Source organism: Cetorhinus maximus, chromosome 1, assembly GCF_964194155.1.
Source record: "Cetorhinus maximus chromosome 1, sCetMax3.hap1.1, whole genome shotgun sequence".
In the NCBI taxonomy this organism is placed as follows: Eukaryota; Metazoa; Chordata; class Chondrichthyes; order Lamniformes; family Cetorhinidae; genus Cetorhinus; species Cetorhinus maximus.
In genome coordinates this window covers 45,997,948-46,011,431 of record NC_135879.1, presented here as the reverse complement: position 1 = coordinate 46,011,431, position 13,484 = coordinate 45,997,948, and the positions used below count along the sequence as shown (strand labels likewise).

At 43.1% G+C, this 13,484-nt stretch overlaps 1 protein-coding gene across 9 annotated transcripts in view; it reads left to right on the top strand.

The window, feature by feature from the left end:
* gria2b (glutamate receptor, ionotropic, AMPA 2b) overlaps positions 1-13,484 on the top strand; it is a 163,949-nt gene that overhangs the window by 145,799 nt on the left and 4,666 nt on the right. For all 9 annotated transcript variants that reach the window (XR_013576426.1, XR_013576425.1, XM_078540609.1 and 6 more), the window contains exon 13: positions 12,860-13,107. Coding sequence is in view for 7 of the 9 variants with exons in the window: in XM_078540609.1 (XP_078396735.1) it covers positions 12,860-13,107 (248 nt within the window). In the remaining 2 variants the exon portion in view is untranslated. The remainder of the gene's footprint in view (positions 1-12,859; positions 13,108-13,484) is intronic.

The following is a 13,484-nucleotide window of genomic DNA, read 5'->3' as shown; positions in this document are numbered from 1 at the left end:
TTAACTGTCAGTCACCATCAGTGGTGCATTTGTCATGGCAACGTCACTTGTCAACCAATCGGCACTCTCTCCACATACAGTATAAATTGTTGTTTTCCCCTTATATTGGTATTCTTGCAAGTATCCTGATGAGTGCAAAATGAAAATCTTAGACATGTCTTTTTTTTTCAGCAATATCCAAAGGTTATTGTGGAAAATAAAAGCTAATGGTGTAGGGGGTAACATATTGGTATGGATAGAAGATTGGTTCGCTAACAGGAAACAGAGGGTAGCGATAAATGGGCCTTTTTCTAGTTGGCAGAGTGTGATGAGTGGTGTACCACAGGGATCAGTGCTAGGGTCTCAACTTTTTACAATTTATGTAAATGACTTGGTTGAAGGGACCAAAGGTATGGTTGCTAAATTTACTGATGTTACAAAGATGGGTAGGAAAGTAAGTTGTGAAAACGACGTAAGGAGGCTTCAAAGGGAGATAGGTTGAGTGGGCAAAGATCTGGCAAGTGGAGTATAATGTGGGAAAATGTGAAATTGTTCATTTTGGCAGGAAGAATAAAAAAGAAGCTTATTCTCTAAATGGTGAGAGATTGCAGAGCTCTGAGATTCAGAGGGATCTGGGTGTCCTAGTGCATGAATCACAAAAGGCTAGTATGAAGGTACAGCAGGTAATTAGGAAAGCTATTAGAACATTATCGAGGAGAATTTTCCACTCATCAGGTGGGTATGTGCCCGACCTGACTGAGCATAAAATGATGCGCGATGACATTGGGCGAGTGTCCTGAGGTCATCACGCACTCGTGCAATATTTCAGTTGGCAGGTGCACTGCCGACTCCGGCATGTGCCCGCAAACTATTAAAAGGCTTATTAAGGCCATTAAAAGGGTAATTGAATGAAATTTTTCGCTGCCCGTCCAACCTTGCAGTTTGCAGGCAGGCGAAAAGGCGAAGCAGCCTTTGGATTTTTTAGGAAACCTCATCACGGGCAGGACGAGGTTTCCAACAGCAAATAAAAATTAAATCAAAATTTTAAAATTTAATTAATAACATGTTCCTGCTCATGTGACAGAGTCACATGAGGAGACATGTTTTATAAGAATTTAGAAATCTTTATTTTTAATTTTTAAAACTCTTCATCTCCATGAGGAAGCTCTGTGCCTCAGGGAGCTTTTCCAGTGCGCAACTGCGTGAAGTTCGCACTCGCCCTCCTCCCTCCCACCCCACACAGGCAGCACTGAGCGCTGCTGTTCGTGTTTCACGCTGGGCAAGCCTTAATTGGCCCGTCAGCGTGAAATCATGGTCCAGCCCCGATCACGGGTGGTGGTCAGCTTCCCCGCCGTCCCCACCCACCCCCGCCGAGCCTGCCCAATGAGGGAAAAATCCTCCCCACCGTTTATTGTGAGAGGAATTGAATATAAAATTAGGGAGGTTATGCTTCAATTGTACAGGGTATTGATGAGACCATGTCTGGAGTACTGTGTATAGTACTGGTCTCCTTATTTAAACAAAGACGTAAATGCGTTAGAAAAAGTTAAGAGAAGGTTTACTAAACTAATACCAGGAATGGATGTGTCTTATGAAGAAAGATTGGACAGGCTAGGATTGTATCCCCTGGAGTTTAGAAGATTAAGAGGTAACTTGATTGAAACATATAAGATCTTGAGGGGTCTTGACAGGGAGGATGTGAAGAGGATATTTCCTCTTGTGGGCTTGTGAGAGAATCTAGAAGTATAGGTCACTGTTTAAAAATAAGGGGCCCGCTATTTAAGACAGAGAAGAGGAGAATTTTTTTTCTCTCAGAGGGTTGTGAGTCTTTGAAATTCCCTTCCTCAAAAGGTAGTGGAAGCAGAAATTTTGAATGTTTTCAAGGTAGAGGCAGATAGATTCTTAATAAACAAGAGGCTGAAAGATTATCGTGGGTAGGCAGGAGTTTACAGTCAGAGTAGCCATGATCTTATTAAATGGTGGAGCAGGCTCAAAGGGCCGAGTGGCCTACTCCTGCTGCCAATTCGTATATTCGCATGTATGAGCAAAATGTATTTGTCACCAGCAACATGGAGAGCTATAAGAAATACAATCAATGAAGCTCCAGCATTTTGAGTTGAAAGTGCGATTATTTCAAATATCTGGGAATAAGAAGGCACAACATGGTTGCACCAGGAGTCTGGAAGTAAAAACCCAAATATTTTAGATGCGTTTAATGTTGAATTCAATTGAGAAAAACTGACTTAGTGTCAAAGAGGGAGAGAAAAACTGAGTGAATCATGCAAGAAGGAAATGGTTGCCACCACAGCAATGAATGCACAGCTATAGCCCATGTTGAATTAAGAAGCTGACAATGTTGTAGAGGCATTTGAGAAGTTTAAACAAAAGTAAAGACTGATATTCAATAGCTTTCTAAAAGGCACTGGTGAAGAGGAAAGTGTGAGCTATATCTTTTTATGGACAGGAGAGAAAGGGTTGAATTTGTTTAATAGCTTAATGGTGGAGATGAGTGAGGATGATAATAAAAACACAGACAAGATTTTTGAAAAATTCAGCAGACACCTCCAGCCAAAGTCAAATCACCAGATCCACCAATATGAGTTTCAAAAACTGAGGCATGAACCAGGTGAGCCTGTCAACAATTTCTTAACAAAATTGAAAAATGCAGCCACAAAATGTAAATTTAAGGACACAGATGAAAGGCTGATAGCTTAGCTCATTTGGGGGTCTCTGCATCCTGAAGTACAAAAGGATTTGTTTGGAAAGGGCAAGCTCACAATGTTGCAGGCTATATACACTGCCAGGGCACTTGAAGCCACGAATGGACAGATGAAGAAGCAGACGACCCAAATGGCTAGTCTTTGGTTAAGTCATGAGGAAGGCAGCAGGGTTGATGCAGTGAAACAGCAAAAAAAAAATGCACACTGTCACACAGAGAAAGATGTGCAGGAACTATGGATGACTACATGAATTCACAGATAGAAGGAAATGTCCCACATATGGATCAAACTGCAGTGCTTGTAGAAAGCTCAATCACTGGGAAAAGGTGTATAGCACAAAGAAAGAAGATGGTGAAGGAGTTACCAGAGGCAAGGCAGCAGGGTGAATGAGGGGGAAAAGATACCAAAGCAGCCATACCCTGGAAGGTGATGATTAATTTGAGAACAAAATAGACATTGGAACCATACAACTGCATGAAATGGCTGGATGTGACAGTTCCCAGAAAAAAAGAAATTCACATAACCGTTCAAATCAGGAAGAGGGTGAGAGATAAGTCCACAACCATAAACCTGAAGGTGAAGATTGATATCGGAGTTCAGAGTAACGTCATCTCACTCAGGCTAACCAGAAGATCTTTCCTGAAAATTTGCAAGAAAATGGTTACCCAAAGAAAGTTGCCCTGAAACCGAGCAACATCATGCTAATGGTATAGGAGGAACTGAGGTTCACCAGCGAGGAACAACCTAAATCAGAGAGACACAAAAAGAAATATGTTAACTGTATGTTCTATGCCACTGAAACAGATGTCCTGCAATCTTGGGATTGAGCAGTTGTGAAGAGCTGCAGCAGATGTCCGCTTGAGGAGGTGTCACTGAGGGTTGAAGGAAGAACACCCATTGAAAAGCACTCTCTGATCGAAAGCAAGGAATATCTGATACAAATGTATCCAGCATGTTTTGATGAGTCACTTGGATGCTTTGAAGATTTTGAGCATCACATTACTATTGACCCAGTGAAGAAATCAGTGACTTATCCCCCACATAAAGTACCAGTAGAACAAAAAGGAAAGCTTGAAAGAGAGTTCCAAGAGATGGAAGAAAATAAAGTGATTTCCAGAGTCAGAGCATATAGATTTGGTAAATTACATCATGGTGAGAGGGAAGCCAAATGAATAGCTAAGAATTTGCCTGGTTCCCAAAGATCTTAATCAAGCAATAAAGAGGAATCACTACCCTATTCGAACACTGGAATAGATCACAACAGCACTGGCAAGGGCAATATTTCTCAGCAAGCTTGAGACCAGAAATGGCTACTGGAACACAAAGCTTCACTTTGACAACATTCAACACATTCTTTGGTTGGTACAAATTCCTTTGTCTACTGTCCCGGCCAAAAGACAGAAAGGAAAAAAACATATATATACGTCAACCTGGTCACATTATAAAATTATTATTTTTATTTTAAAAATAGACAAGGCTTTACCCTGACTAGCCATGACTCATTCCAGAGAAATTTCTAATCTTCAGAAACCAGCAGGGACCTTGTTATCATTAAAGAGGTGCTAATGCCCTCATTCCAAAGAAATACACCAAGCCCCTTTGGATTCCTAAGGCAGAGCTCCGGCCAATGGAGACAGTATGTCTGCAAAGGACAAAAAGGACCATGACTCATCTATTAAACACCTCAGGATTCCAGACCTGGGAAAATACATCTTTTGTTCAACATCCAGGAGAAGAAGTGGGAGATGTGTCACATGACCTCCTTTAAGCGCTAGAACCTGTAATATTGCCATAATGAACCCAGTTAGTCTACCATTTTATCATATAACAGGTAGCAGCAGAAGGAGCTCTGTCCAGGTGAAGTGCCTGGCCCTGATCTACACTGTGAACTACTGGAACATTGGGACTTCTGTATCTGTGCCTTCAAGACCATTTCATCTCTTCGTGCCTTCTCCCATCATGCACATCCTCACTTCTGGAAATTCGAATCACCTTGTAATAGTTTCAGCCTGCTAACCTCTGAAGGAATGCACCACTGGACTTCTGATTCTGGACTCCGGACTCACATGAAACCATAACTCTTATTTTTATCATGGTCTTGCCCTGTACCCCTTTTTTTTCTCTTATTCCTCTTTTATTGTATGAGTGCAAACAGGGGTGGACATTGTGAAACCCCTTCCTGCGTTTTGTGTGTGTAAACTAAACAAGCCCTCTTACTTTACCATATCTTGAACTTGCTGTGGGGTTATTAATAGAGGATTGGATCACTCCAGACAGAAGGGTTAGAGAAAACACCCCACCGCTTATAAAGGGGGAAATCAGAAATAAAATCTTTCTGTTTATGGATGGGTAGTGAGAGGGGAAATCAGGGCTGTTAAAATTAATTCCCCTCCAGTCTCTAACACTACCTTTTGGCCTCAGAGTGAACCAGGATGTGTTCCAGCAGAAAATAGACAAGACATATAGAGGGTGTAAAGGAGTAGTTGGCATTGCTGATGATGTCCAGATCTATGGTGTAGATGAAAAAGATCAAGATTTCCATCTACATGAAGCCATGGAGAGAACCAGGGAAGCTGGGATCAAGCTCAGCGCAGACAAATGCGTTGTGAAGGTGACAAAATGTCAGCTCTTCAGAATGCTGTACACATCCAACGGAATCAAACTGAGTCCTGAAAAAGTCACAGCTATCTCTGAGATGGAAGCACCAAGAGACAAGAAAGAGTTGAAAAGTTTCCTTGGTTTGATCCAGTATGAGTTTGTTCATCTGTCACATGTCAAAACACACAGCAAACCTATGAGATCTGGTGAAAAAATATGTTGACTACCATTGGTCAGAGTCACATGAGAAGAGTTTCACCTAACTCAAATTAGTAGTAGTATGCAAGGAAACAAGTCTCTTATACTACAACAGAGAGAAATCTGGCACTCTACAAGTGAATGTTTCTACAAAAGGTCAGGGATCAGCCCTGGTACAAGAGGGAAAACCAAGAGCATTTGCATCGAAAGCTCTAACATCAGCTGAGACCAGATATGCCAACACGGAAAGAGAGCTTTTAGCAGTCATACATGGATGTGAGAAATTCCATACATATCTCTCTGGGAGAAAGGTCACAGTGGGGAGTGATCATCATCCACCAAAGCAGAGCTACAAGAAAAATCTGTGTAGAACACCAGCAAGGTTACTCTTGTCGCTTCAGAGTTATGATATCACCCTGAAATACAAGCTAAGAAGAGAAATGGTGCTGGCAGATTCCCTATCTTGTTGTCACCACAGGAGAAACATGAGATAAAAGATCTAGGTGTAAAGATCCATCATGGAGTGAACATAACACCACCAAAACTGAGTCAAATTAAAGACAAGACCAGCAAAGAATTACAGATGCTCTCTCAGTAAGTGATCCAGGGCTGAAAAAGGTACAGCAAACACAGCCAGCAATACGGCAGTACTGGCCTATCAGAGATGACACCTCACTGGAAGATGGTGTTGAATGATCATACCCAAAACAATTCAGGGAGAACTCCATGATGACCACATGGGAATGGGGAAGTGTAAGCTTAGAACCAGATCAGCTGTGTACTGGATAGGCATCTATAAAGACATCAAAAGAATTCCATCTGCATGCAGTGGATGCCAAAAGTATACAGAAATAAATGACAGAAAGTAGAGATGATAGCTACTGAAGTACCACCCACAACATGGCATTCTGTGGGAGCCAATTTATTCACACACAACCAAGAATGGTATCTCATGGTTGCAGACTACTACTCAAAGTTCGCTTTTACATTAATTCAGAAAGATTTGAGAGCTACAACAATCATCTCAGAATCAGGAGTTCTGTTCACTGAGCAAGGGATTCCTGAAAAAATATCTGTCAGTGGAACCAAACTTGCCTCCAGAGAATTTAAGGAATTCACTGAACAGTATGGGTTCAATGTCATCACCTCATCATCATATTACCCAAGGGGACATGGGTTTATGGAAAGTCATGTCCAGATAGTCAAGAGAGCCGTCATGAAATGTCGAGAGACAAAGGAAGACCCAAGCTTTGCCTTATTATCATTCTGATCTATGCCTCTCAAGGCTGACATGAAATCACCTGCAGAGATGAAGAAAGTATAAGGCAATTCTGCAAGCAAGATACTCGCTCCAAATGACCAGGCTGGAAGTAAGACAACAACTCACTGATGCACAGGATGAAGGAGGTCAACACTTCAACAAACATGCCAAATCCCGGCCTGAATTGTTGAAATGGCAAATTGTACATGTACAGAATCCAATCCTGAAAACCTGGAAGCCAGCGAAAGTTATTAATGAAGCTGAGACTCCAAGATCATATACATCATTGAGACTGAAACCAGTAAGCAAATGAGAAAGAACAGAATCCATATTCAACTTACTTCTGAGCTGGAAAAGCAGAAAAGATCAGTAACAACGTCATTAACAAGTGACACAACATCAACAGTATCACATACAACGTCATCAGCAAGTGACACAAGGACCTAAATCTTCCGGTCTCTGGATGGTCAGAGACTGGACTTACCCTGGAAGATGTGCTATGGGACCCCTCAGAAGTCCTTAGTAAGGACTCCGAGGGACATGCCTGAGAAGTGTGAACTTCCAATGGGCAACTCCCCTACTCCCTGGGACCCTTCTCTGAGTTAGAGTTGGAGACTTTGGACAGTTCTGAGTTACTTATATGAATACTTACCCAGGAAATGTTAGACAGGAAAAAAACTGGTCTAACTCCTGGGTAACTAGAGGACTGACCCCCACTCGCCCTGACCTCACCGACTACTCACCCTTGACCCCCTACTATCCCCCCTGACCCCTGACTACCTCCTGATCCCCGACCTGACCTGACTAACCCCTAACCTGACATGATTAGCCCCCAACCTGACTCCTTGACCTGACCGGACCCCACTGCCTGACTCCCTCCATGATCCCCCGACCTGACCTGACTAGCCCCTGACCTGTCAACCTCTCCAGACCCATCCCAACTACCCCAACCCATCTACCCACCTCACCCACAAGCCAAACTACCCACCTCACCTACCTGCCACCCTAACCACCTGCTAGCCAACAACCTCTATCCCCTTATCCACTCTACCTCCTTACCCACTTACCTTGCCCACCTGACCCCCCTTACCCACTTGCCCTACACACCCTACCCCTTACCCACCCTACCCCCTTAGCCACTTATCTCTTCTTCGTAGCTTTTCAACGAAGCTTTGGGACATTTAATCTCCACTCACCGGGATACGATACCTGATGTTGTAAAACAGGGCGTGGCTTCTGCGCTGATTCTCTGCGCTGCTTTCTCTGAGATTTGCTGCACTGAGTCAGCTGTGAAGGATGCTCCATATGAAAATCGCTCAGGATAATCGCAGGAAGGTAAAGTGTCTATTTTTTTGTCTGATCAGGGTCGGAAATAGGGGCCTGAATTTTCAGCTCACTGAGCTGGCGCGATTGGAGGGCCCGGGACCCGCCATGAAATGGACCGCCGACCACGTTCGGCCCCCGACAGTGATTTCATGCTTGCTGGCCAATTAACAGCCAGCCATTGTGAAGCCTGCACTGGAAAACTCAGTGCTGCTAGAATGGGGGCGGGAGGAGGGCGGGCGAAGAGGTCAATGCAGGCACAGGCGAGCACTGACAGAAAGCTCCCTGAAGGCACAGAGCAGCCTCAGGGAGCTGCGGACCTGAAAACCATGAAATAAAGTTCTGAAAAAAAACTGTTCAAGCATCACAATCAGGCAGCTAAACATATAGATGATAAAAATGCTGTCCACAGATTTTTATTTTTATTCTATTTAATAACGGAAAGGCCATCCCGCCCTTGGATGAGGTTTGATGAAAAGTGAAAAGGCCGCCTGGCCGATTCGCCTGGCTGCCAACTGTAAGGTTGGACGAGCTACGATAAATAACAGACAATTGCGCCACTAATGGGCTTAATTGCCTCTTAATTGTCGGTGGATGTGCTTCTGACTTTTGCACAGGCCTGCCAGCCGAGCAAAATATCGCGCGAGCGCGGGATGACGTCAGGATGCTCGCCCGATGTCATCTTGTGCGATTTCATGCCGATCAGGTCGGGCGCGCACCCGCCCGATCAACGTAAAATTCAGCCCAGGGTTTCCGATCCTGATTGGAAGTTCTGGGCTCACATCAGCAGCATCAAGCATGGCTCCTACAACACCAGGGGCAAAATGCACAACATTATCAGTATAGTGTGTCAACTCATCACTGACGGCAATGAATGCTAAATCTACAAGATGGAGTCATAACATGCTACCACATAAGCAATACCATGAATAATATTTTGAGAAAAGAAAACAAACTATGTCAGACTTTAACAGTGTTCAGTTTAATTATAAAATTAAATAGTGTTCAGTTTAATTATAAAAGTGGATTGTTAATTTTCCTTTAGTTAGGAATAATATATTTTTAAAATTAATGCTGGGAGCAATTATATTGATGTAGAGGTATTCATCTTTTAAGGAAAGAGGGATGTTATATTGTTATATTACTTGTAAAGAGTTAGGAACTAATTGTTATGAGAATGTGTACCTGGGGGTGCAGCATTTACTGCTGTACAGCAGTCAGGTGCTGATCAACAATGTATCACTCCAGCAGCGGTAAGAAATGCACTCGATCAAGTTCCAGCATTTTGAGTCTATAAGTGTGGTTGTTTCAAACTTCTGGGGGCAAAAAAACATAGTAGAACTAAAAACAGAAAATACTCAGCAGGTTTGGCACTCTGTGGAGAGAGAAACAGAGTTAACATTTCAGGTCATGACCTTCCATCAGAAGCTGGTCACGATCTGGAAGGTCATGACTTGAAAATGTTAAACTCTGTTTCTCTCTTCACAGGGTGCTGCCAAATCTGCTGAGCATTTTTTGCTTTTAGTTCTGATGCAAGGTCATGACCTGAAACATTTGGCAGCCCACCCGCCATTTTAAATTTTAAGCAGGGGCTTGCTCCCCCATTGCAAATTCACAATCGCCTTAAAACAAAAGCCGCCCTGCAGCGATAACGTGCTGCCAGTGGCCGAAACAGGCAGAGAGTGGGACTCCTGACCCTCAGTGGGAGGAAGTCCTGCCCACGAGAGCTGCCGGCCAATCAGATTGGCCAGCAGCTCCAGCAGTCCCAGCAGCACCAGAACTCAGTAGTGGGCATTGCTGAGTACTGCAAGCAGTCCCACGATGAAGAGAGCAGTGGCTCCCTGGGGACCCAGACTCAGGAAAGTCCATGATTTTGGGCAGAGGGGGCTTGGGCACCCAAGGGAGGGAGACGAGGGGGGTGAGGGGCAGGTTTTGTAGGCCAGGTGGGGAAGCACAAAGGGGTGCACCATCTTTGGGGGATGCCCCCAATGCACACAGGGCACCCCCCAAAAGATGTACCTCCATTCCTTACCGCTCTTTCACGTTAGATGGTGAAAAAGTGAACTCCCTACTCATGCCCGCCTTCCCACACCATGAGTATTATGGCATGAACAGTGTAATATTCGGGTCAGTTGGCTTATTAACAAGCTCAATTGTCCATTAATGATTTAATCTGCCAGTTTTGGCACCCACTCACCTACCGTACAACAGGGAACGTTTTGTTGGCTTTAGGTTCGCAACCCAACAACATCATGCCGGTTTTTACACACACAGTCCCAATTTGCAAACATACAATCCTGGCCATTGACTCTGTTTCTCTTTCCACAGATGCTGCCAAACCTTCTGAATATTTCCAGCATTTTCTGTTTTTTATTTAAGACTTGTTAGTGTTGTGAACTGTGAGAAGGAGAGTGATAGGTTTCAAGAGGAGATAGACAGGCTGGTAGAATGGGCAGTCACATGGCAGATAAAATTTAATTTAGAAAAATGTGAAGTCAAGAGTATAAAGGCAAGGAAGTTATGATGAACCTTTATAAAACACTGGTTTGACTTCAACTGGAGTATTGTGTCCAATCGATGTGAAGGCTTTAAAGATGGTTCACACAGGGTTCATGAGAAGGAAACAAGAGGTGAGGGATTGGATGGAGAAGCAGAGGTTGTTCCCCTTAGAGAGGTTGTGAGGAGATTTGATAGAGGTGTTCAAAATCATAAGAGGTCTGGGTAAAGTAAATGGAGAGAAACTGTCTCGCATTGGCTGAAGACCGAGAACCAGAGGACATTGATTTAAGGTAAGTGGCAAAAGAACCAAAGGAGATATGAGGAAAAGTCTTTTACGTGGCTAGTGGTTTAGAACTAGAATGCACTGCCTGAGAGTGTGGTGGAGGCAGATTCAATCATAGCTTTCAAGAAGGAATTGGATAAGCCCCTGAAGTGGAAAAAGAATATGAGCTATAAGGAAAGAGCAGGGGAATGGGCCTAGCTAAACTGCTCTTGTAGACAGCTGGCACAGATTCAATGAGCTGATTAGCCTCTTTCTGCTCTGTAACCATTCTGTGTCTCTAAGCCTTTCACAGATACCAGAGGTTTTTCAGTTCATCCTTGAAAGAATTTCCATCTAGTCAGTTTTATTGAACAATTGCTTCCTGCTGTGCTCTCACCTTGTTGACCTTGATGAGTTTCACACAGTTCTGGAGACCCATGCACTAGCTGTCAAAACCAGAAAACTATGTTAAATCCTCAGCTAATTGGGGCTGTAGATGTTGAAATGACTTGGCCAACAGTTCAATGGGGTTTCCTACTTGCCTGCAAACCCACCCAGTTTAAACCCATAAGTGGACAGGATCATGTCAGGTTTCTGACCCAACACTGCTTTTCAATGCTTTAACATATGCCCCCTTTCCCCCCACCACACCTGAACCCAACTCCACCCCCACCCCACGCACTGGCATTTAAAAATCCTGTCCATTTTTTCAGATTGACAACCTTTTCCCAGAATTCTGTTGACAGGTCAGCAACCTGAAACACTCTATGTTTCTCTCCAAAGATGCTGCCTGACCTGCTAAGTATTCCTATCATTATCTTTTTTTACTTCAGATTTTCAGCCTCTGCAGCATTTTTCTTTCATATAGTTGCAGCCTGTTTCTCTCACATTCTCTGTGTAGGATTTTAGTCAAACCTTTCACCATGTTTTGTGCATCTGACTGACTTAGATTTGCTGCTCTCTCTCTCACGCCCATTGTGTGATCTGTTGTTTCTATAAATTCTTTTTATGATATCTTTCTCCTTTTCTTCCTTAATGTATTATTACATGTTTCCTCTACAGCCTCAAGTGGCTATAGCTCACAGCTCTCAGTTCTCTCTACAAGCCCCTGGTATCTGCAATGCAACATAACTAAGCCTTACACACATTTCCATCTTAATTGCCACAGTGATAAACAGAGAAATGAGGCAGTTTAGAAGGTGGCAGTTCAATAGGTTTCCTTCAGTAAATATGTACAATATATACAATGTTATAAACCTGTGTAACAGTGAAGCATGAACCTTTGCAATTGGGAAAGTCAATTATCACATTTAACAGTCTAATGAACAATGGTGGGGGGAGGTGGGAATTTTCAACTAGGGTCACCCATTTCTCACCTGTAAAGCAGGTGATTGGCAAAGGAAAAACTGGTGGGGACCTCAAACATTTCCTACCTGATTCAATTTTCGGGCAAAATAGGCAAGGAACTGTTTAGATATGCACATTAGAGTGCTTTGCTGGTTGCAGTGCCCTGTTTGCAATTTTAATCTACGAGTGGGGTGAAGATTTTTAGTCTATGCCACTCCCAGTTGTACATTGAGCAGCTTAACCAACATTCCTTAAAAGAGCTGGGCCTGTTCAGGATAATTTCTAATCTTGGGGATTTATAGAGGTTTTTCTGGAGTAAGAGGTGCATTCATGTTCCTCATCACTCCCCCAAAATTATTCTCCCCACTACCAGCCCACTCTCACTGTCCCATTCCCTGTAATATGCTCCCTCTCCTCCTCCCAACAGACTGTAACTGGCAGCCAGCATGTGCTGATATCGGCAAGTTGCAGTGGGGCACCTGCTTAGCACATGCAGCTCTGCCACGAAAATTCTAAGTGAAAATGGTTCAGGCATCCTAACTCTGGCCTGGTGGGGAGCTGATGCTCATTTTGGGTTGAAGTTGAACATTCCCTCCAATCTATATCTAATTTAACAGTGTTCAAGCACAGGTAGAGTAACTGTCTGGTAAGTTGATCATTCTTTTTCGGCAGAGATCCAAAATTGCACTTTTCGAAAAAATGTGGGCCTATATGAAGAGCGCTGAACCATCAGTCTTCGTCAAAACAACTGCAGAAGGTGTGGTCAGAGTACGGAAATCTAAAGGAAAATATGCTTATCTCCTGGAGTCCACCATGAATGAGTACATTGAACAAAGGAAGCCTTGCGATACCATGAAGGTTGGAGGAAACCTAGATTCAAAAGGATACGGAATTGCAACACCCAAAGGATCCTCATTAAGGTGGGTGGAATAGTATAACAATATTCTTAATGTTGTTATAGTATCCCACCTACCCTGATGTGCTATTACTATTGTGTTATGGTTTGTATAAGTAAATGAGGTAACTTTACAATTGCAGTTTCATAAGAATAAGTTTTCTTTAAGCAAAAATATTTAATTAATTGCAGCAAAAAAATACCTTTAAAAAAGCAAATATATAATTTTAAAAAGCAAAACCCCCACTTTACCTGAGATATTAAACTTACTGCTCCTTGAATCAAACACAATGAATAGGACTGAGAGTCAAAATGTGTCATGCAGATGTGCTTTGTTACTGAGGGGAAAAAACAAATTATAAAGCTTGGGAGAAGAAATTCAACTCATAGACATCCATTTTG